The sequence below is a fragment of the Eumetopias jubatus genome, unplaced genomic scaffold (assembly GCF_037043125.1).
Source record: "Eumetopias jubatus isolate StellerSeaLion01/CBP00866 unplaced genomic scaffold, mEumJub1_p1.0 scaffold_1, whole genome shotgun sequence".
Lineage (NCBI taxonomy): Eukaryota > Metazoa > Chordata > Mammalia > Carnivora > Otariidae > Eumetopias > Eumetopias jubatus.
Window position 1 is genome coordinate 201,293,389 of NW_028274807.1, and position 21,277 is coordinate 201,314,665.

Here is a 21,277-nt window from a genome sequence, read left to right on the forward strand (position 1 = left end):
ACTAATTAAAGTAAATTAGTAAATTAGAAACATTTACTAATTAAAATAAATTAGACTTCCCTATCAGGTAGCGGTAAGTGCTGGGGAGAAAAATCAAGAGAAGGGAGACAGAGTGAGGAGGTGGGGGAGTGTCTTGAAATTTTAAATCGGGTCCTTAGAGCAGACTTCACCAGTTTCTATGGCTGTGTAAGAACCCCAAACCCCAGACAAGTGGCTTATGCCCAGGAATCCTATACCACCTCTCCGGGCTTCTGTGGGTCAGGAATTTGGGAGCATCTCAGCTGGGTGGCTCTGACTTGGGGTGTCTTATGAGGTTGCAGTCAGAGGGTGGGTGGGCTGGGACCATCACCTTGAGAGCTCCTTCACTCACACATCTGGTGCCTGGCCTGGGTGAGAGCCGGGCAGTTGCAGGCTGGCCCAGACGGGGGCTCTTTGGGCATCTCGGTCTCTCTGTGGGCTCTCCTCTTGCTCCCTCCAGCAGTCAGGGCTCTGGAAGCATGTGAGTGGGAGAGAGCCAGGAGGAAACAGAATTGCCTTATTGGAGCCAGGTTTAGAAATCAGGGTCACTCCTGCCATCACCTTGGTCAAGGCCATTACAGAACTCTATCTGGGTTCAAGGGACGGAAACACAGACATCACCCCCGCCCCCCCATGGAGTGTCAGCATCACGTAAGATCACGTGAAATGGGATCCATACTGGTGTGTGAGAGCTCCCGTCTGCCCCAGAAGTGAGCAGGTGTATGAGGCCTGAAGGAGGTGAGGGGCAACCAAATGCAGATCATACTCCTGAGGGAAGGGCATTCCAGGCCAAGGGAACCAGCAAGAGTTGGAGGTAACTATGTGGCATGTTCAAGAACCAGCAAGAAGGCCAGTGGGGTGGAGGGCAGTGAGTGATGAGGAGGATGGTCGGAGAGGCGAGGTCAGAAATGTAACCTGGGCCTTTAGGTCACTGCAGGGGCCCCAGCTCTTCTCAGAATGTGAGGGGACCCATAGAGGGATTTGTAGCAGAGGGGTGCTATGGTCTGACTTGGGTTTTTTGTTGTTGTTGTTGTTGTTGGTTTTTTTTTTTTTTTAATTAATATATCACTGCTTTAGTGACATGCTGGTCCCACCAGAAAATAATCCCAATGATCCTTTGTCAGGAGCATGCTCAGGTTTACCAGCCAACTCTTATTTCTAAACCTTTGTGTGTACACGTGTGTCTTTTTTTTTTTTTTTTTAAGATTTTATCTATTTGAGAGAGAGAGAGAGAGCACAAGCGGGGAAGAGGACCTGTATTTGGTTTATATAGCTGGAAGATGTGCTTTCTAGAAGGCTGCAGAAGTTGCAGGAGGAGCGTTCTTACCTGGCTTCCCTAAAAGCTGAGCTGAGATGAGGTCACTTACTGGGAGGGGCCCCCCGGAGCAGGGAGAGACAGAAGTGGGGGAGCCTGGGCAGGGCTGTGTGGTCAAGGGGCAGGAGTCTGCTGGGAAAAGCATGCAGAGTGCCCCATCCCCAGAAGTGCGCACCTGCAGGACAGGGGACTAGAACCTTTTTCTATTGGTTTCCATCCCCACTGGTTGAAGATCAGCCAGGGAGTGCACATTGTCTGCACCCCTGAGCCCTCTGCTGAGCCTGCCCTTCTTGAAATCGGAGGAGACTCAGGGCACATGAGACTCTGTTTTGGGTGAGAGGCTAAGCACACAGAGGGAGGTCCTGTGGCCACCGAGATGAAGGTGGAGGCCTCGGGGGCCATGCTGGCCAGGAGATGGGAGTGATGCCCTGAGTGTGGCTTCAGAGGGCATGGAAGCCAGGGATACAGCCGCATTAGAGGGGGTGGGGCAGGAGGGCAGCAGGGGCTGAACCAGGCCTGGCAGTGAGGACCAGGAGAGGAGAAACCCTAAAACGCCATGCTGGAGGAGTGACACGAGGGGACAGGCGCCAGGGTCCTGGGATCCAGCCCCCACATCAGGCTCTCTGCTCAGCGGGGAGCCTGCTTCTCCCTCTCTTCCTCATTCATTCATTCATTCATTCATCCCATTTATTTAGCACCTACTGTATCACCAGCCCTCTTCTAGGTCCTTCATTAACAAAGAGACAAAATCCCTGTCCCCGCCCCCCCCCCCGCCCCCCAGCCTACGTTCCAGTGAGGAGGGGCCCTGGGTAAGGCAGTGAAAGGCAAGCGGAGGGAGCAGGATTGGGCAGAGGCAGGTGGACACGGACAAGCGCAACAAAGCCACGGTGGGAGTTCTGGAGCAAGTATGGCAAGTATGGTCTGTCGGGGTGTCCCACGGGTGGGGGGGAGGACAGGCCGCTGCAGCCGTTGTTCCCCCAGCAAGAGTGTGACTTGGGGGAGGCTCTGGGCAGCCCCCGCGGACCCCCGCGGATGTGAGCGCTGGAGGCTGTCTGGTGATGGCTCTTCCTGCAGATCTTTCTGGAAAGGGGGTCTGGCACACGGGCTGCGCTCAGGGAAGGCCGGGTGGAGCAGAGACTTGAAGGAGTTAGGGACGCGTAGCTGAGACACGTAGAGAATGAGCCCTACAGACTGGGGACAGCCCAGGCCCTGGGTAAGCTTGCCTCTGAGGCCTCCAGAAGCACGGTGGGGCTGGAGTGAGTGAGCAGCGTGAGAGGAGGTCAGGGGAGTGGTGGGGCCGCTCTGAGGTCATGTGAGAACGAGGGGCGCAATGGCGGGGTGTGGGGGGGCGGCTAAGGCAGCGAGGACTTTACTGAGGGAGGGCGATTCCGGGACAGGAGAGCCCATGACGAGTCCACCGCCAAGCTCCCAGGGAGGAGGACTGTCATCCCGCGGGCACCCTGGAAATGCTCCGGAATGCGACGGTTTCGGGATCGCGCCGGGCTGGCGCGCCCTGCATCTTTAAGCAGTGTCTGCTGCCCTCTGGTGGACTTGCAGGAGATTGCCCAAGCCCACTTGCAGCTTCGTTTTTGCCGGCAGTCTATGGGTCCTGTGGGTTCACCTTCAACTCGGGGCTATAAAAACTCTCGGCACGGGATCGTGGAAGCGTCAGGCAGCACTTGGCAGAAACAACTCATCAACGTAGACACAGGAAGGCAAGGGAAACTACGGTGTGGTTGCAACAGTATTTGGAGTGGAACTGGGGCAGGGCTGTGTGATGTTTTCTACCAAGGGTGGTCAGAGACAGAGAAGTGGGGCTGAAGGATGCTTCTAGGGCTGGAAGCTGTAGAGCAGTCACTGTTCCCAGGAGGAGAACAAGGTGAAAACACGAGCCGTGCTTGCCAGAGAGCTCTGAACTCCAGGGCAGACATGAGATCGTGCTGGGAAGGGAAGGGAACCCGGCTCGCAAAGTCTCAACTCATGGAAAGAAAATGGACATTTGAAGGCCCAGCAGAGTCACCAGAAACAGAAAAAATGGCTTCTTCCTTCTTCTGCCTTCCAGTCTCCTTCCAGTGTCTCCCTGACAGAACTAACAAGAGGCCAGCTGGCAAAGGAGTCTGGAAGGGGTAGTTTGCAGGCTTCTTGACCCCTTCTTATAGAGGAGGGCCCTTCAGCCCGGGCAGTACCAATTTCCTAATTGTGTGTGTGTGTGTGTGTGTGTGTGTGTGTATGTTTAAAGATTTATTTATTTATTTGACAGAGAGAGACACAGCCAGAGAGGGAACACAAGCAGGGGGAGTGGGAGTGGGAGAGGGAGAAGCAGGCTTCCTGCTGAGCAGGGAGCCGGATGTGGGGCTCGATCCCAGGACCCTGGGATCATGACCTGAGCCTAAGGCAGACGCTTAATGACTGAGCCACCCAGGTGCCCCACAATTTCCTAATTGTTATGTAAGATCCCCTTCTCCCTTTTGTTGCTCCAGTCCTTCCCACACCCTTTGACCCAATTTTCTGCATCAAATCCTTCTTTTTGAATTTTCCAGATTTGTGTTGGTTTGTTCAATATGTGCATAAACTATGACTGGGAGCAAATGCAGCTATCTGGGGACCTGAGGCTTATACGATAGGAGAGAGGCATTCTCATTAAGAAAAGGAATAGAGGGGCACCTGGGTTGCTCAGTTGGTTAGGCGTCCAACTCTTGATCTCAGCTCAGGTCTTGATCTCAGGGTCCTGAGTTCAAGTCCTGTGTTGGGCTCCATGCTGGGTGTGGAGCCTCCTGGAAAGAAGAAAGAAGGAAAGGAAAGGAGAGGAGAGGAAAGGAAAGGAAAAAGAAAGAAAGAAAGAGGAAGGAAAACAACATTATGCATAAAAAATGAGCTTTAGGGGCGCCTGGGTGGCTCAGATGGTTGAGCATCTGCCTTCAGCTCCAGTCATGATCTTCAAGTCCTGGGATCAAGCCCCACATTGGGCTCCCTGCTTGCCTGCTTCTCCCTCTCCCTCTGCCTCTCCCCCTGCTTGTCCTCTCTCTCTCTCTCTCAAATGAATAAAATCTTTTTTTAAAAAATGAGCTTTATAAGCTTCATGTAAATTCACCTTTCCTATGACCTGACGATTTCACTCCAGATACTTCCCTGGACAAAGTCTTGCACATGTGTATGAGGAACCAAAAGACATGATTTGAGTATGTTCACAGAGGTATTCTTTGTCAAAGGAAAAAGCTGGAACTAACCCATCACTATTGATAGGAAAATGGACAAATACAAGAAGAGTCAACATTTTATATTAAAAAGATACCTATTCTCAGGGCGCCTGGGTGGCTCAGTCGTTAAGCGTCTGCCTTCGGCTCAGGTCATGATCCCAGGGTCCTGGGATGGAGCCCTGCATCAGGCTTCCCGCTCGGCCGGGAGCCTGCTTCTCCCTCTCCCACTCCCCCTGCTTGTGTTCCCTCTCTCACTGTCGAAAAATAAATAAAATCTTTTTTTAAAAAAAAGATACCTATTCTCCTTGAACTGTATCTAACAATTCAATACGATACCAATCAAATTTCAGTGAGGTTAAATAGAACATACTACTTCCAAAATTGATGTGTATCCCTTCACACCAAACACAAAAATCAGTTACAGATGGATTAAAGACTTAAACATGAAAAGAAAAACTTTACAACTTTTGGAGAAAATCTAAAATATCTTTATGAACTTTGGGGTAAGGAAGACTTTCTTAAAGAAGACTCAACATGCTCAAACAAAGCAAAGAAAAAGGAAAAGTTTGCTAAATTCTGGTTCATTTAGATAATCCACAGACTTCTACTTCCATCCAAAGTGGAGTAGAAAGGTCTAGATTAACTTTCTTGCTTAAAAACAAAAGGAAAAGATGATGTATATAAATATAGGCAACAGCAACTTGAAAGACATTGGACATCAGGCAACAAAGGGTAGTGATCCTTGAGAAATGGGCAAAGAACAAGGTGACTCCTGTGATTGTCCAAGCTGACTGCCTTGTTTCCAGATAGAGAGGAGGAACTATGGTGAAATACTCCCTGAGTTGAAAAGATGGAACAAAGAGCCTGGGGAGACTGAGGCTGCCTGAGTTCATAGACAGGACAGAGTACTAGCAAAGAGAGAGAATTTCACAGAGAGAGATCCCCAAGACCTGCAGGGGATCACCCTCAAGTATTCAGTGTGTGAGGACCTGCCCAGGATGGGGAAAGAAGCATCACAAAGAAGAAAAGGATTAAACATGCTGGGAATAGAAGGGAACTTCCTCAACCTGATACAAGGCATCCATGAAAAACCCAGGTTAACATCATACTCAGAGCTGAAAGATCGGATGCTTTCCCACTAAGAGCAGGAACAAAACAAAGATGTCTGCCCTCACCTCTCCCATTCCACATCATAATGGAGGTTCTAGCTAGGGCATTTAGGCAAGAAAATGAAATAAGAGGCATCCAGATCGGAAAGGAAGAAGTAAAACTATCTCTGTTTGTACATGACAAGATCTTATATATAGAAAATCCTAAAGAACCCACTAAAAAAAAAACAAAAAAAACCCGTAGAATAAACACGTTCAGCAAGGTTGCAGGATACCAACTGAATATATACAATCCATTGTATTTTTACCCATTTGCAATGAACGACGTGAAAAATGATGAAAAAAAATTCCATTCATGATAGCACAAAAAAAAAAAAGACAAGGGAGTAAATTTAACCAAAGTGCAAAACTTACATTCCAAAAGCTACAAAATATTGAAGGAAATTAAAGATCCAATAGATGTAAAAATATCCAATGTTCATGAACTGGAAAACCTAACATTGTTAAGATGGCAATACTCTTCAAATTGATCTATACATTCAACACAGTCCCTATCAGAATCCCAGCTGAAGTGATCCTTACCTCACACCATGTACAAAAATGAACTCAAAACAGATCAATGACCTAACTATAAGAGCTAAACCTATAAAATTCTTAGAAGACAACACAAGGGTAAATGTCCATGACCTGGGATTTTGCCATGGATTCTTAGATGACACCAAAAGCCCAAGCAAACAAGGAAAGAAGCTAGATTGGATTTCACTGAAGCTAAAAACTTTTTTGCTTCAAAAGACACCATTAAGAAAGTGAAAAGACAGCCCATAGTTACAGAAAAATACAAACATTCATTCCTTCAAAATGAGCATGTAGCAGGGGCTGAGGAATGAGAGTGAGTAAGCCAGACAAAAACCCCCTCTTCTGTCTTCTAGTGTGAGGATTCAAAAAGGACATTAAGAAAGGAACAATTAGCTCAGACTCTAACCCTGGCTGTTTATCATCAACACTGTGACCAGAAACAGTATTTCCCTCAAGGACATGTTGCAGCTGCAGTCTGATAACAACCCATTTCTTTGAGGACTCCTGCTTTCTTACTGAGAAACTATTTGCTAAAGTTTCTGAAGTTGAAACTGAAATCCTGTCATTTCCTTCCAGGCAACAACCACCAGGAATTCGTCTATTGTTGAAAAGTTCTGTTTATTATTCATTGCTGTGAAAGAGAATGCACACCATGGGAAATCATGGGGTGTATCATTAAGAGTGTTAGAACAGGGGCGCCTGGGTGGCATCTGCTTTCAGCTCAGGTCATGATCCTAGGGTCCTGGGATCGAGCCCCGCATCGGGCTCCCTGCTCGGAGGGAAGCCTGCTTCTCCCTCTCCCACTCCCCCTGCTTGTGTTCCCTCTCTCGCTGTGTCTCTCTCTGTCAAATAAATAAAATCTAAAAAAAATAAATAAACCTTTTTTTTTAAAGATTTTATTTATCTGAGAGACAGTGTGCGCGAGAGCATGAGCATGGGGTGGGGGATGAGCGGAGCAGAGAAGCAGGCTCCCTGCTGAGCAGGGAGAAGATGTGGGGCTCAATCCCAGGACCCTGGGATCATGACCTGAGCCGAAGGCAGACGCTTAACCAACTGAGCCACCTAGGCATCCCCAAAAACTTTTTTTATTGAAGTATAAACATACGTTATAATAGTTTCAGGTGTACAATATAATGATTCACCATGCTATACATTTCTCAGTGCTCATCAAGGTAAGTGTACTCTCCCTTCTGCCTCTTTGCATCCAAGAGAGCAAGATGGGTCACCAGCAGTTCTACTGGAGCCATCTGAGGAAAGATGGCCAGGGTTCTTGCCACATCTGCTCAAACAAGCAAGGTCTGATCTAGAAATAAGGCTTCAATATTTGCTGCCAGTGTTTCCGTCAATATGCGAAGGATATAGGCTTCATTAAGTTGGATTAAGTGAACTTCCTTGAATGGGTCATCCAAGATACCTACCTTAATGCCAACTCATTGTACATAAGATAAAGATATTTCAATTATTGGTGTTTTAATGTGGAAAAAAAAAGGATAAGTGTATTCTTAATCCCCTTTATTTTACCCACCACCCCCGCCCCCCGGCCCCACCTCCGCATTCCACATCTATCTTAACCTGGTGGTATGCACTGGAAACCTTGGTCCTCTTTACAGTCCAGGCCAGATATTGATCCCTCACACACAGCTATGCTCTGCTTCCAGCCTATCAACAAAACACCACTTCGTTTAAATTTTACCTGAACTCCATCCTTTCCCAAATCCTAAAACAACTCCCTTTCCTTTTCTTAGTAACAGGTCTCAGGACTCTATTGGTATGCTACCTCTATGCTTGCAATGAGTCAATAAAGGTGATTTTGTTGAATTATAGGATTGTCCCTGGTGCTCTGAGGCTCATCGGGCTACAAGAGAACTATATATAGTAAGTTAGATATAAATGCTATGGAAAAAAGAAAGCAGGGGAAAAGGGTAAGTATTGGGGAAAGAAGAGTTTGCAACTTAAACAGGATGGTCAGGGCGCCTGGGTGGCTTGATTGGTTGGGCAACTGCCTTCGGCTCAAATCATGAGCCTGGGGTCCTGGGATCGAGTCCCACATCGGGCTCCTCTGCTTCAGCAGGGAGCTTGCTTTTCCCTCCGCCCGCCACTCCCCCTGCTTGTGCTCTCTCTGTCAAATAAATAAAATCTTAAAAACAAACACAAAAACAATTTAAACAAGATGGTCAGGGAAGGCCTCGAAGATTAGTGATAGCTGAGCAAAGACCGGAAAAAGTGGGTTTTTTTTTTTTAAATCTTCTGAGTATCTGGGAAAACAGCATTCCAGGAGGGAGGAACGGTTGGTGCAAAAGTCCGGAGTAGGAGCATGCAAGGTGTGTTCCAACCACATTTTCATAGTGCGCTGACCTTGACAACCTCTTTAATTCTGAACCTACCTTTACCCCACCACTACTCCCTTATCCAGCTTTTGCCTTTTTTCCCCCCAATAACTTTTCCATATACAATTCCCCGTTTATTACGTTTGTTTTCTGCTTTGCGAGAAAGGGCGGGCATCCTCACCTATCTCGCTATGTAGCCTGAGCTTGGAGACCTGGGGGACACAGAGCAGGAGCTCGACAGGCTCGTGTAGAAGGGCGGACTGTACTGCCCTGGGGCCCGGGGCTGGGGAGAAAGCAAGGCCAAGGGAAGGCGGAAGACACCCATCGCCATCGCGCAGGGCATCGGGGGCCACTGTGGGGCGCGGCGACCCTCAAGAACGCGCCGCAGGGCCAGCACCCCCACCACCCCGGCCGGATGCGCGCCCTCGCGCGTGCGCCGGCAGCGGCCCAGGTCCAGGCGCCCGCCTGATTGGCTGCGCGGCGCCTGGAAGCGGCGTTGCGCGTGCGCGCTTCCCCCGCGCGGGCCCGAGTGGTGTGTGGCTCTTCGGTCTTCGTCGTCCGCGCTGCAGCCCCAATTCCCGGTGCGGGACGCTCGTGCCCGGAGCTCGGAATGTTCCCGGAACTCAATAACCTTCTCAACATCACCCCTGACAGGGCGGAGCAGGTAAGACGCCCCGCGGTGGGAAGGGGGCGGGCCCCGGAGCGTGGCGGAAGACCGTATCCCCGGATGAAGCTCACGCGGAGCCGTGGGAAAGACGCGACGTCCGCGGGCAAGACGCGACGTCCGCGGGCACAAGGGCGCCTGGGAGTTGTAGTCCGGGGAGGGCCGACCGGGAAAGTGGGCTCGGCTCGGGCGCTTACGAAAGGGGGCCGTCTTCTCAAAGGCGGTGTGTACCCTCGAAAGCGCCCGGGAAGCTTGACCAACTGTGCATTGGCTTAAACGTTCACAGACGTGTACTGGGGGGCCCCTGTACGTGCTCACTGGGTCTCGGCGCCCAGAGGAGGTTGCCTGAGAGTCGGGAGTTCGATTCTCCACCTTTCCCAGGAGACCAGCTTCTTGACCGCCCCGAGTCTCTCTGGCCCTGCGGCATTGTCAGGTCACAATGAACACTGCTCCCCGTCTTCCTCCTCATGGTCTTGAATGGTGCTCTTCCAAGTTGCTCTCAGCCAGAGTTGGCTTGTATGAAGTCGGCCTTGGGCACAGCAGCTCCGACACTTTGTTTTCTCCACCCTCCTTCCCGCACTGCGAGGCATCCCGAAATTTTTCACATTTTAGCCCGGCGTTACTTCTCCCAGGAGCTTAACCTGGTTTATTTTATAATCTTTGTCTTCCTAAGGAAATGGTAAGCTCCTCCAAGCAGCCAAGACACCAAATATATCAGGCCTTTTTATGAACCCACGGTGTCAGGCAAATTACAGTTTTCAGTAGACCCTGTGGGTGTCAGTTGCCCAAGCCTGCAGGTGGCACTGGCAACCTTGCTAGTTATCTGGGCACCTGCAGAGCGCTCAGGCCAGGGCCAGAGTGGAGGACTGGAGGATCAAAGTGGGCACCGGGAAATGACAGCACTGGAGGTAACTCTCAAGGTCTGATAGTGTGATCTTTCATATTTTATAAGTGAAAAAAAGTCACAACATGGAAGTGCCATATCTGATGCCATTTGATCCCGACCTTCCCTTTCAATGACCAGGAACTAGAGGTGGCTGGAGCAGGACAGCCAGCCCCTGTGGAGACCATCTTTAGAGGTCTTTCCAGGACTTTCCATGATCAGAGCTCTGCCTGAAGCAGTGTCCAGGGCCATTGGGATGAGAACTTTGTTACTGGAGGCCTCTGTCAACTACTACTACTCCCCTCTCCCCCACCCTATTGGACAGAATTGGTATCAGAAATAGGAAGGAAGTTGGATCAGATTAGTTTTTTGAAGGTGCATTCCAGTCTTGGCAGGCTGTGATTTTTGTTGGGTTCTGACGGTAGAAGCTTCTTTCGTTCAGGATCTCGTTCTTCCCAGGACTGGTCCCTGAGGTACCAAGGTGAATGAGGAAGAGGAGGCACTTTATTCTCTGTTTGCCTTGGGAAAGTGGAAGCTGAGATATGCTTGCCCATAATGAGTGACTTAATAGCAATCGCTTTAAGTGTTGTTTTTTCCCATAATTTTGACTTATTTTCTTCTTTTTGGTAATCTGTGTGTGTGTGTGTGTAGATACCGACCTCCTTCCAGAGAGTCTAATTCACCTTTTTGTGTTCCTCTTAACTTGTAGGGGAAACTGACTCTACTCTGTGACGCCAAGACAGACGGCAGCTTCCTTGTGCACCACTTTCTCTCCTTCTACCTCAAAGGTACAGGACTCATTGATGCTGTAGAAAAAGAAACCTAAGGGAGAACTCAATGGGAATAGTATTAACCAACCAGGGCTTTGGTGTTTGGGTAGCCAGATGGCTGTTTATTGGGTAACAGGTTACTGACCATCTTGTTCGCTGCCCATCCATCCCAAAGGGTGTTATGTGCTCTCTATATATTCATGTCCTGTCTTCCCTTCTCCACCAAGTGTGCACACAGTCTCACGAGTAAACCAACTGTGGTTTTTAAAAAAATAATATTTTGGAACGCCTGGGTGGCTTAGTTGGTTAGGCATCTGCCTTCAGCTCAGGTCATGATTCCAGGGTCCTGGGATTGAGTCCTGCATCCGGCTCTTATGTGGCCTCCTGATTTCATTGCTCCTCGGTCCTTGTATATCTTGAGGTCTTTGGGCCCTGGACCCATTGACACGTTGCCCAGCCAGTAGATGCTTCCTAAAGAACATTGGGAGGAAAACTGCAGGGCCACTGCAATTTATAGGCGGAAGTAGATTAGAAGAAGAAAACAGCCAAATGAAAAAAAAAAGACTATTTTTTTAAAGATTTTTATTTATTTATTTGACAGAGAGAGACACAGCAAGAGCAGGAACACAAGCAGGGGGAGTGGGAGAGGGAGAAGCAGGCTTCCCGCGGAGTGGGGAGCCCGATGTGGGGCTCGATCCCAGGATCCTGGGATCATGACCTGAGCCGAAGGCAGACGCTTAACGACTGAGCCCCCAGGCGCCCCCCAAAAAAGACTCATTTATCAACTGATTCTCCTTGAGCTCCTGCTGAGCCAGGCCAGGATAGAGGGTGGACTTTTGGCACTCTTAGTCATAATAGTTCACAGCTTTGAAAGTTGTTTTCTTTTCCAGATGATGTTATTGTCAGCACTGAAAGAGCAACAGAATCTACAGATAAGTTATTAGAAACTAATTATGTTTAGTAAGGTAGCTAGAGCTTCTTTGTGTTCCCCTTCTAACTTCTTGGATATAAGAATAGTTGAAAAGAAATCAATTATATTTCTGTGTACACCAATGATGAGCAGAAAAATAGTATTTTTCATTTATTTAATTTTTTAAAAAAATTTTATTTATTTATTTGTTAGGGAGAGAGAGAGAAGAGCACAAGCAGGGGGAGTAGCAGGGAGAGGGAGAAGCAGGCTTCCTGCTGAGCAAGGAGCCCGATGCAGGACTCAGTCCCAGGACCCCGGGATCATGCACAAGCCGAAGGCAGACGCCTAACCGACTAAGCCACCCAGGCGTTCCAAAATACTATTTTCTAAAAACCACAATTCGTTGACAATCGAACAAAATAAGGTACCTAGTAATACACATAACAGAAGTACATCTCAGGTTCAATGAAATAAGATATAATTATTATATATGAGAAAATGTGTATCTTAGAATGAAATTGGGTATGTCAGGTTGCAGGGCCCCTTGAGTCTGTCTAGACCTGGCCCAGTGCTTTTGTTTCCAGAAGTATGAACTATATGAGACTGATTGTAAGTAAAGATGTCACTAAAAATCTGTTTGTTTTATTTTCTAGCTAATTGTAAAGTCTGCTTTGTGGCACTTATCCAGTCCTTCAGTCACTACAATATCGTGGGACAGAAGTTGGTAAATATCATAGACGTCCGAGGTGCAGTCCCTAAGTATGTGGGTCATGCAGGTGTGAGTGGGGCCGAGGCTGGTCTCCCCTGTGTGGGTTGTAGAGAACTTAGCAAGGGAGTGACTGGGGAAATCACAGGGTGCTGAACCCCTTATCTGAAGGGCTAAGGTAGCATCTCTACCTGTTTTATTAATTTAGAGTTTATAGAACCACATCTGTTGTTAATTAATCAAATGCAGCTCTACTGACTCTGGACCAGTTAAGATTGTCTCCTTCTCAGTGTGGGCTTTAATCAGTCCTGCTCAGCTGATCACAGCTTGGTCTACCACCAAATTGAGTGCCTCCTACTGTCTCCCTAAGTTTAGAGCTTAGAACCCATATGTGGGGAGAGGTGCTTTTGTCACCTGCTCCTTATCTGATCTTGGCCTGCCCTTCATCTTATCAGATGTGGGCAGGAAAGAATAAGATGGCCAAGAAGCTGGTGAACCTTCTGGCCTAGCCTAGGCCATTGCCCACGACCTGTGACCAGAGGGGCTTACTGTTTTGTTTTTTTGTTTTTGTTTTTTGGGTCTTGTTTTATTTTTATTTTTTATTATTTTTTTAAGATTTTATTTATTTATTATTTGAGAGAGCGCGAACGAGAGACAGCACGAGAGGGAAGAGGGTCAGAGGGAGAAGCAGACCCCCCACTGAGCAGGGAGCCCAATGTGGGACTTGATCCCGGGACTCCAGGATCATGACCTGAGCCGAAGGCAATCGCTTAACCAACTGAGCCACCCAGGCGCCCTATTTTGTTTTGTTTTTAATAGGCCAGCCTCACAGAGGGAAAGAAGCAGGCTTCCCATTAGCAGTGATCTTTGAAATGCCAGTCTTCCTACTGGGCCACATCACTGCGCGATGTCACTCTGATGGGGAGAGACAAATGAGAGGATGAGAGGAGGGTAGACTCTTTCCCATCCTCTGCTGAGAAGCAAGAATTTCCTGTGTTAGAGGTCAGAGCATGAGCTCAGGGAGAGCAGGCATGTTAAGAACACATTACATGCCAGGGCGGTGAAGCATGTCTCTTTGACCCTAAGCATCTGTGTTTCTGGATGAGAAACTGGTGTACACTCATGTCCAGATTGGCTACTTTTTCTGTTACCTTTGAATCGTCATTGACACAGCAGGAATGGCCTGCACAGTACTGGGCACGTGAAGGACTAGAGTGTGAGCCTCCATACTCTTGGTGTATTACTGAACTGCCATTAGTAGAATGGTAATGAGCAAGGGCAAAGGGGATGAACAGGAGTCTTTCTGTCTGCCGGGGTGACTGTGGAGCTAATGGTGCTGCACAGTGGAGGACACTGGGGTGTGAATGAACAATTAAGACTTGGTCAAGGGGCATGAGGGGTCTAAAGAGCTCCATGTGACCTGTGTCTGCACAAACAGAGCAGTGGGTTGCATATTTAGATTGTATCCATCTTTGGATGTTTGTCGAAATGCAGATTCTTGGGCCCTGCCCGCAAAGCTTCTGGTTCTGGAGGTCTGGAGTGGCGCTCAAGGATCTGCCTTTTAATCAGGTGACTCTAGAGCTTCTTAATCGGGTAGGTCATGAAGAGCCATGTTAAGAAGTTCTGGTCTAGAGGCACCTGGCTGGCTCAATCCAAAAAGCATGCGACTCTTGATGTCAGGGTTGTGAGTTTGAGTCCCACGTTGGGTGTAGAGATTATTTTTAAAAATAAGTGAATTAATTAAAAAAAAAAAGTCTCTGGGGCGCCTGGGTGGCTCAGTCGTTAAGCGTCTGCCTTCGGCTCAGGTCATGATCCCAGCTTCCTGGGATCAAGCCCCGCATCGGGCTCCCTGCTCGGCGGGAAGCCTGCTTCTCCCTCTTCCACTCCGCCTGCTTGTGTTCCCTTTCTCACTGTCTCTCTCTCTCTCTGTCAAATAAATAAATAAAATCTTTAAAAAAAAAAAAGTCTGGTCTAGAGCAGGGGTTGGCCCATTTGTTTATGAGTCGTGGGTGATTGCTGTCATTCTACAGAGCTGAGTAGTGACAGCACAGACTATGGCCTGCAAAGCCTGTCTTGCCCTACGCAGAGAAACTTAGCCCACCCCCGAACTAGTGTGTCAAGAATTCGTGTTACCCCAGCTCTCATGGGAGTGCCGCCTCTGAGGAAGAGGGCAGAGAAGGAGAACCTAGATCTTCCTGTGTGGCCGGCAGCCTGGCTGTTAACGATCTCGAAGCTATGTTCCTGAAAGCCTCAGAGCAGCTCTGAGGTCCTGTACCACTGAGGTGCACCCGAAAGGGTTTGTGAAACTCGAAGCCAACATCTGGCCCTTTCTTCTGCAGCCAGCATTTTTCAGACTTTGGTCATTCTCCCGCCATTTTATTGTCATTATTACCATTTCTAAATGTGCTTAACTTTGTAAATACATACATTTAGAAAAGTTGATGATACACGTCCTGATACTATTGCAAATTAAAACCATTGAGCCGAATTGAGCGTCATGAAAATGAATATGTGAGCAAAACATCAGTTTTTTACCAAGTGACAAATATAAAGGCACACCTGAGCACAGTGGGGATTGTGGGTTAGGAACGCACAGTGGAAAGAAGGCATGGGCCCCATCCGAAGGTGGACAGGTGTACATTTGCAGGGCTTAAAATGTGTCCTGTGCCCTTTTGTGAGCTGGAGTCTGGCCTATGGGGTGGGTTCCCCTGCAAGGCACTGTGATTCACTCTCCCTTGTGTTGTTTAGGGTGTCAGCCTGACTGCAGCCCGGGAACGCGGGCAACTTGTGTTCCTCGAGGGTCTTAAGTCTTCGGTGGATGTCTTCTTCCGGGCTCAGGCGGAGCCACACCCCCTGCAGTTCCTCAGGTCAGTCAGCCCGCAGCCCCGCCCAGAAGTACCCACCTGGTGGGGAGGCCCAGACCAGGCTTGCCCTGTGATTCCTTCTCCCTGGCATGTGGCGTGTGGGGGGACAGAGCTGGCTTCAGGAGGCAGACACTTCCCTGGTGTTGCGGCTTCATCAAAAAGCCCTTGGCTCTTATCATGGGCCAGAGGGTGTATGGCTGACCCAAAAGCTTACAGAAAGCATTATTTGCTGGGAGTATGGCAGAACAGTGTTTTTTCCAACCCTGGTTCAGAGCCCGTGCACACACCTTTGTTCTGTTTTTGGCTCAATACAGGGCTCAGCAAAGTATGGCCCATGGGACAGCTACCTGTTTTTGTAAATAAAGTTTTATTAGAATAGCTGCATTCATTTCTTCGCATATTGTTCCCGGCTGTTTTGCACTCCAACGGCAGAGTTGAGTAGTTGAGACAGAGACCATAGAACTCACAAGCCTAAAATATTACTGTTGCTTTTTAAGAAAAAGTCTGTTGACTCCTGGATTTGCTATTCTGAGATTGGTTTTTCTGTTTTTTTTCTGTCCTTTATGGGTGTCAGCCACAAACAACTCTGTACAGACTCCCCACCTGGTTGCTCTTCTTCCTCTACCACAAAGGAGTCCATACGGGAGCTCTCCCCACCGCCCCCTCTCTCAGACTCAGCCTGATGCAGTGTATGGAAAGCAGTACGGTCAGAAGGCCCCGTGCCCTGACCCTATGCGTGTGATCTCGCACACAACCTTTACCATCTCCGAACCTGGCTGTCTTCGTCTGAATGATGGGCCTGGTTACACCTCACCCCTGGGTTGGGGGAAGTTGTCCTTGCTGTTAGCGGGGCTTGGACCTGGAGCATGGGCACATGCCTAGGCCCTTTGCTCTGGTGCTTTTTGAGCCTCTTTTGCTGGGAAGTGACCGCCAAGGGTAGTCATAGGGGAGGTGGAGGTAGCTGGGCCAACTTGTTCAGAAACAGGTGGAATCTGTTAGGTACACAAACAGCCCTTAGACCTTGGTCCCTCACTGCTAGTTTACCTGAATTGCTGTTTAGCTTTTTGTCCCCAGGATGACCTCCCGGGAAGGCCTCTCCTGCCTGCGCAATCCAGATTAATCTTCTGATGCCTTAAGCTCTTAGGAGGAGGGGCTGCATGGTGTCTCTTGAGGATCCGAGAGGCTGTTTATTTTTGTGTCCCCCAGTATCTAGCACAGTGCTTTGTATCTCCTAGGCCTCAAGGAGTGTTTGAAGTACAACTTGCTCATGTATGAACGCATGCCTTTTCTTTCCAACCAGATCAGGAACCTCTTAGGCCAAGGCCTGTGATCCAGTTCTTTGCCCCATCCACCCCAGCCCTTTCCTGTGGTGCTGCTCAGTCCCGGATGAACATTTGTAGAGAGAATGAACTCTCCAGTGACCCTTGCTTGATGTTCCAGGGAGGCCGATGCTGGGAACCTGCAGCCCCTGTATGAGTTTGTCCGAGAGACTCTGAAGCCCATGGATGATGGACAGGCCGCATGGAGGTGCCCAGTGCTGCTAGTGGATGACCTCAGTGTGCTGCTGAGCCTGGGCCTGGGGGCAGTGGCTGTGTTGGACTTCATCCACTACTGCAGAGTTGCCGTGTGCTGGGAACGAAAGGTACTGATCGGCCTGCTGTCCGTGCTCCCGCCTGTGACCTCCATGGGCCCAGATGGGTCCACACCTCCCTTGCTTGCGGTGATCTTTCTTGTGTATTTGCCTGGAGGTTTGGCTTTACTCTGGTAGCCCCAGAAATCTTTTGATCTACCATTCTCCACTCCCCTACTTGCTGCTGCTAAAAAATAAAGGCCTCGAAATGAAAAGGTTGATCGGTACTGTCTTGACTGTGGCCAGTCGTGTGTGGTTCTGCAGAAGTCCTAGCTCTGGCACACATTGCCTCGTGTCTTAGGGCAAGTCATTGTCTCTCTGTGTGGGCTTTGAAGATCAGTTGAGATATAAACGGCTGTAAAAAATTGTGTGATGCGACGCAAGTATAGGACCTGATCTTTATGGTCAAATGATGAGGCAAAAATGGGGATTTTGCCAAAACAGAGAGTTAAACAATGGGAGTAAACCCACCTATACAATAGGAATGGCTCTGGTGCCTACCTCGCGGGAACCCAACAGCAGGAGTTTAGTGACACGAAGCTTGCAGCACGCCCACACAACATCTGGCCCACGGCGGCCGCTCTTCAGCCTGTGATGGCGCCCCTGGTAGGAGCCTGCGGCCCACTGTGTGGTCAGGCTGCATTGCTGGGCAGCGGTTGGCGTGAGCTAGTGGAGTCAGCCGGGGCTGCATGTCCCCAGCAGGGCATGTTGAGCACCTCCTGTGTGCAAGGGCCTGCCTGGCAGCTGGGTTCGGGGGAACTCCGGGGGCCGCGGTCACAGGGCCGGGAGCCAGACGACGTGGAGAGAATGGGAGGAAGAGGGAATGGAAGGGGCGCGGAGGGCGCGATCAGCAACACCGAAGTGGGCTCACTGCCTGCAGCTTAGCTTGCTCTGTGGCCCGCTGCCACCCTCGTCTTGTAAAAACACCTCTTTTAGTTGAAAAAGTAAAACTTGGGAATAGTTTAAGAAAGCAAAAATAAATAGCACAAAGAGTACTTTAGTAAAAAGTAACAGTCTCTTTCCCGATGTGGATATTGTTCCAGAGAGTCTGTGCAATTGTGAACGTGTTTTATGTGTGTGTGTCTCTGCATTTTTCTTCACGTCGCTGGTCACCTGCCATGCCATTTCACAGCACACCTATATCTTGGTGTCCATTGCCCAAGAACAGAACACCTGGGTTTGTTTCATTCTTTCTTTCCTTCTTTTTTTTTTTAAAGATTTTATTTATTTGACAGAGAAAGACACAGCGAAAGAGGGAACACAAGCAGGGGGAGTGGGAGAGGGAGAAGCAGGCTTCCCCGCAGAGCAGGGAGCCTGATGCAGAACTCGATCCCAGGACCCTGGGATCATGACCTGAGCCGAAGGCAGACGCTTAACCGACTGAGCCACCCAGGCGCCCCAAGATTGTTTTTTTTTAAAATATTTATTTATTTGAGAGAGAGACACACAGCGAGAGAGGGAACACAAGCAGGGGGAGTGGGAGAGGGAGAAGCAGGCTTCCCCGTGGAGCAGGGAGCCCGACGCGGGGCTCGATCCCAGGACCCTGGGATCACGACCTGAGCCGAAAGCAGACGCCTAACAACTGAGCCACCCAGGCACCCCTGCTTCATTCTTTCTAACAACTGGACAGTATACCTCTGAAGGGACTTACTGTTCGGGGTATCCCCTTCTATGGGTCGGCCTCCCCCTCGGGTTCTGGTTGGCTGACTCCTGCTTGCCATTCTAACTCTGCTCATGTGTGTCCACCTCCTGACCCTCTCCGCTGTGCCAGACATGATGCCTCTTCCCTGTGCTCCCTCAGCCCCCCATGCTCCCCTTTCTCCTGGCCTGTGTCCTGTGTTGTCTCCAGGGCCCACACTGCTCCCCTCTGGTCCCGCTGCAGCCCGGCGCTTGCTGAGCATTCAGGAGCCTGGCAGAAAGGTGGCACTTTTTGCTAACATGGAGGACCACAGGCTGGGCTGAGCTGGGTTTAAGAGGGACTGAGCTGGCAGGATAGACTGGGTGTGCTGGCGAGGCTGGAATCAGGGTCCTGGAGCACAGGCAAGGGTCCTTCCCAGTAGTAGCAGCGTGGCGGCTGATCAAGGCGAAGACGTGCAGGGGATTGGAGGCACCAAGAGCCCGGTGCTCCCTCCTGGCCCTGCCTGGAGGAGCAGGTTCTCACCTTGACTCTCTGTTGCAGGGAAACATTGTGGCCCTGGCACACGACAGTGGAGACGGCGAGGACAAGGAGAATGACATCCTCTTGAATGGCCTTAGTCACCAGAGCCACCTGATCCTGCGGGCCGAGGGCCTGGCTACGGGCTTCTGCAGGGACGTGCACGGACAGGTGCTCAGGGGCTCATGGGGCACCAGCTGCTGCTCTGCACCTGAGCCGAGTCCATACGTGGGCTAGTGTCAGGCCCTAGGGGTTGTCTGGTTGGGGTGTTCCTTCAGATGCAAGGGAAACCTCAGGAGTTGTGTGAATGCAAGACAGAGTCTGTTCCAGATGGGGCTAGCCTCACACACCAGTGCACGTTTTCCATGGTGGTTCCATTTGTGACCGAAGCAGAACTTCCTAAAAAGGAGACTGCTGTCTGGAGCAGAATGCAGGGGCCCTGCTGTCCAACAGCAGAATGCCTCTGCAGGACCACAGCAGGCTTTGTTTACTCAGGTCAATGCTGCTTCTTTTAAAATACAAACCTGGGGGGACCATACCCTTGGCTAGGGTTGCTGCCGCTCCTGCTGCTGCCTCTGACCAGAATGTTGGAGAACTCAGGCAGAAGCTGAGAGTCCTGCCTTGTGAGGGAGGTCAGGTTCTACCTCCTCCCAAGGGGCTGCCATGGTTCTCTGCCTTCTGGAACTTTTCTTTTGGAATCTCCTCCCACACCCCTACCACAGCTTCCAGGTTAACTTGACATTGACCACTCTTGACCCATTAGGCATGGCTGGGAGTTTTGGCCCAGAGTCAGAAAAGAAAACAAACGGGCAAGCCCCAAGTTGCTGTGTTGGTAGTGCCTGTGTGCACAGCGGGAGGAGAGGGTTCAGAGAGGGTTCTCTGAGGCCAGTCCCCTGGAGCATGCTAGCATGCCTAGCACTGAGACATCATCAGAATAAACCTCTAGCCTTCCTGAGCCTGTACTAGTTGGAATGTACTGACTCTCATGAGTTGATTCTCAAAATCCGTGTAGCTCACAAAACCACGCATAGAAAAAAGACCAAATTACTTCAGTGGTTTTTCCCTGGATGACTGTTTTTCTTTTTCTTTCTCTTACACATTTTCTGTAACGGGCAGGTATCACTCCTGTAACGGAGGGGGGAAACCTTTAGTTTTAGTTAGCTGGTAATCTTTGTTTTCGAAGTGGGTCGCATGCTGCATGGCACATGACTGGGACCTCCTAGAGGCCTCGGTCGCATGTGGTGGAGCAGGCGGGTACTTGGGGGCTGCTTCTCTTTCATTCTTCTCCTTGTCCCTGTAGCTGAGGATCCTCTGGCGGACACCATCACAGCCCACAGCCCAGCGGGATGGGAGCCTCACTTACCAGTACAAGATACAGGACAAAAGTGTGTCCTTTTTTGCCAAAGGAATGTCTCCTGCTGTTCTGTGACCTGATTGAGGAGCACACAGAGCGACCTTGGACCGTTTTCAGATGTGAAAGATAAAGCGACGGGTCGGAATGGATCTGTGCACCTTTGAAGTGGCATTGCAGCCTGGACCGACGGCCCCACTGCAGGGCGGGGCGGGGCCATGGAAGGGGGCTGTGACAGCACGGCCTAGTTCCCTGGGCTGTTCAGAAAACAAGAGGGAATAGCAACCTGGCCTTTGCGGAGAGAGACGCCACATGTTGAAACCGGGTGAAAGTGGTGCCAGGAGCCTTTCATTAAATACGCTTTAGCCTCAACTGCCCATTTGGCTGTTGTGCCTTTCAGAGCCAGAGTGGGTATGAATGTGCCAGCTAGGAGACAGCCCTGGGTGGCAGGCACCAGAGGGACACAGTGGATAATCATGGCTGGTATGAGGAGGGTCCCCATATCGTGGCTTCCTAGGGATGGACTGTCTCATTTAATTTTCACCTGCGTCCTGCAGAAGTATTTGCCCTTCAGTCCGGTAAGAAAACTGGCTTAAAGAGGTTTGGCAAGCGTGGTCAAGGCTGGAGAGCCGGCCGTAGATAGTGGAGCCTGACTCTGAAGTCCACACTTGCTGACCGAGCCTCCCAGAACCCAGGGGCAGGCTCCCCACTTGGTTCACCGCTTCACTTCCTCCTGGTTCTGGGGTCCCTGGCACATGAGGCTTCCTGGTTTGGTGAGAGGGGTAAGGAGTGTTCTTGCTGC

The 21,277-nt window shown here is 50.0% G+C and overlaps 1 protein-coding gene and 1 pseudogene across 1 annotated transcript; both read left to right on the top strand.

Moving 5' to 3' along the window:
• Positions 1–7,432: 7,432 nt before the first annotated feature.
• Positions 7,433–7,622, top strand: LOC148165127 (small ribosomal subunit protein uS14 pseudogene; annotated as a pseudogene).
• Positions 7,623–9,052: 1,430 nt separating this feature from the next.
• On the top strand, positions 9,053–20,852 carry ELP6 (elongator acetyltransferase complex subunit 6). The gene is made up of 7 exons (XM_028095901.2): positions 9,053–9,206; positions 10,799–10,877; positions 12,423–12,493; positions 15,224–15,342; positions 16,780–16,981; positions 19,149–19,295; positions 20,425–20,852. The coding sequence occupies exons 1-7, from the start codon at positions 9,153–9,155 to the stop codon at positions 20,551–20,553; spliced, it is 801 nt and encodes a 266-aa protein (XP_027951702.1). The 5' UTR covers positions 9,053–9,152; the 3' UTR covers positions 20,554–20,852.
• Positions 20,853–21,277: the final 425 nt, after the last annotated feature.